The sequence below is a fragment of the Austrofundulus limnaeus genome, unplaced genomic scaffold (genome assembly GCF_001266775.1).
Source record: "Austrofundulus limnaeus strain Quisiro unplaced genomic scaffold, Austrofundulus_limnaeus-1.0 Scaffold318, whole genome shotgun sequence".
NCBI lineage: Eukaryota > Metazoa > Chordata > Actinopteri > Cyprinodontiformes > Rivulidae > Austrofundulus > Austrofundulus limnaeus.
In genome coordinates, this window is record NW_013952720.1 from 434,256 (window position 1) to 435,613 (window position 1,358).

General features: G+C 42.9%; 1 protein-coding gene across 1 annotated transcript in view; it reads left to right on the plus strand.

Annotated features, from left to right (window-relative positions):
* The window catches only part of mark3a (MAP/microtubule affinity-regulating kinase 3a), a gene marked incomplete in the record, with an annotated part of 37,135 nt that overhangs the window by 14,472 nt on the left and 21,305 nt on the right, over positions 1-1,358 (plus strand). The window contains 1 exon segment of the mRNA XM_014022083.1: positions 1,051-1,121. Within this exon segment, the coding sequence (XP_013877537.1) occupies positions 1,051-1,121 (71 nt within the window).

A 1,358-nucleotide genomic window follows, 5' to 3' on the forward strand; every position in this document is an offset into this window, starting at 1 on the left:
TGTTTATCTTCTGTTAATAAATCCAAAACACAAACAGCTTTTCTGACATTATTTAAAACATAAGATAGATTATATAAAATGTAAAATATTAATAATAATTGGATTAATATTATGATTAATAGTTTTAATGATTTCTACATGGTCAGTCCTTTTTTTCTGCTCTGTTGTCAACATGTACAGTGATGGGAAATCCAGACTCTTGACCGTTTAGCGTTAGCCGTTATCTTCACCAGCCGATCACACGATCACCTGGTTTCTGAGCTCCAGTTGTTCTTTAGGACCTCCTTGGTCTGACTCTTCATCTCTGATAGTCAAAATAATCTAAAGAAATATCAGCTTCTTCTCTACAGCCTGTTGTAGCAGTGCTCTGTTTACATGCAGACATTCCCCTTTGACATCACTTCCTGTTACTTCACAGGCAAATATCCCAACAACTGTTCATCTCAGCGACGTGAAATTTATTTTGCAACATTCTATCAATGTCCTCTTTCTAAAAATACATTTATATGTGCTACAAATATTTGACGTCACATGCACTTTAAAAACTGATTTTTATTTTTTAAAGCATCAGTGTAAACCTGTTAGACCTTCAAAATAAAACGATGTAAAATAATGTTTTATCTTGAGCATTAATTTCTTAAGTAAGCCTGTTTCTCTCAGTCCCGTCCTCTCGGTGAGCAGTTTGCTGTTCAGCTGCAGCGCTGAAGGCTTGAGTCAGATCCTCCTGCAGCTCAGAAAATCTCCTGCCTCTGCAGGTCAGGTCTGACATGTGGGCCGGATTCGGGGATCCGGAGCCAGGAGGCCTTGTTTTCTGCTTCTATTTTTGATCCCGTGCATGCCGTCACGTGCAGACCTGGACTTCATTCAGAGCAGAAGTGATGGGTTTGTTTTTTTTGTGCTGGGGAGCAGCTTTGTGCCTCAGGAGGGGCTCAGCTTGCAGGAAGCAGAAGCAAATACCCTGCAGGGGGGCAGATGGGTGTTTGTGCTGCAGCTGCAGAGGAAAGTTCTGACTGTCGGCCTCAGCCTGACTCCTCTGCTCCTGTGTTCCAGGAGAGGTGTTCGACTACCTGGTCGCTCACGGAAGAATGAAGGAAAAAGAGGCCAGAGCTAAATTTAGACAGGTACGTTCTCCCCTGCAGTGTTCTGGTTTCACTTTTCTGATGAGACTCCGCCCTCCACACAGACTCCGCCCACACAGGACCTCTGATAAAACCTCACAACCTGCAGCTAAAGATGATGGTTAACCATCATCTTTAGCTGATAGTTAACCGTCAGCTAAAGAGGATGGTTAACCGTCAGCTAAAGAGGATGGTTAACCGTCAGCTAAAGAGGATGGTTAACCGTCAGCTAAAGAGGAT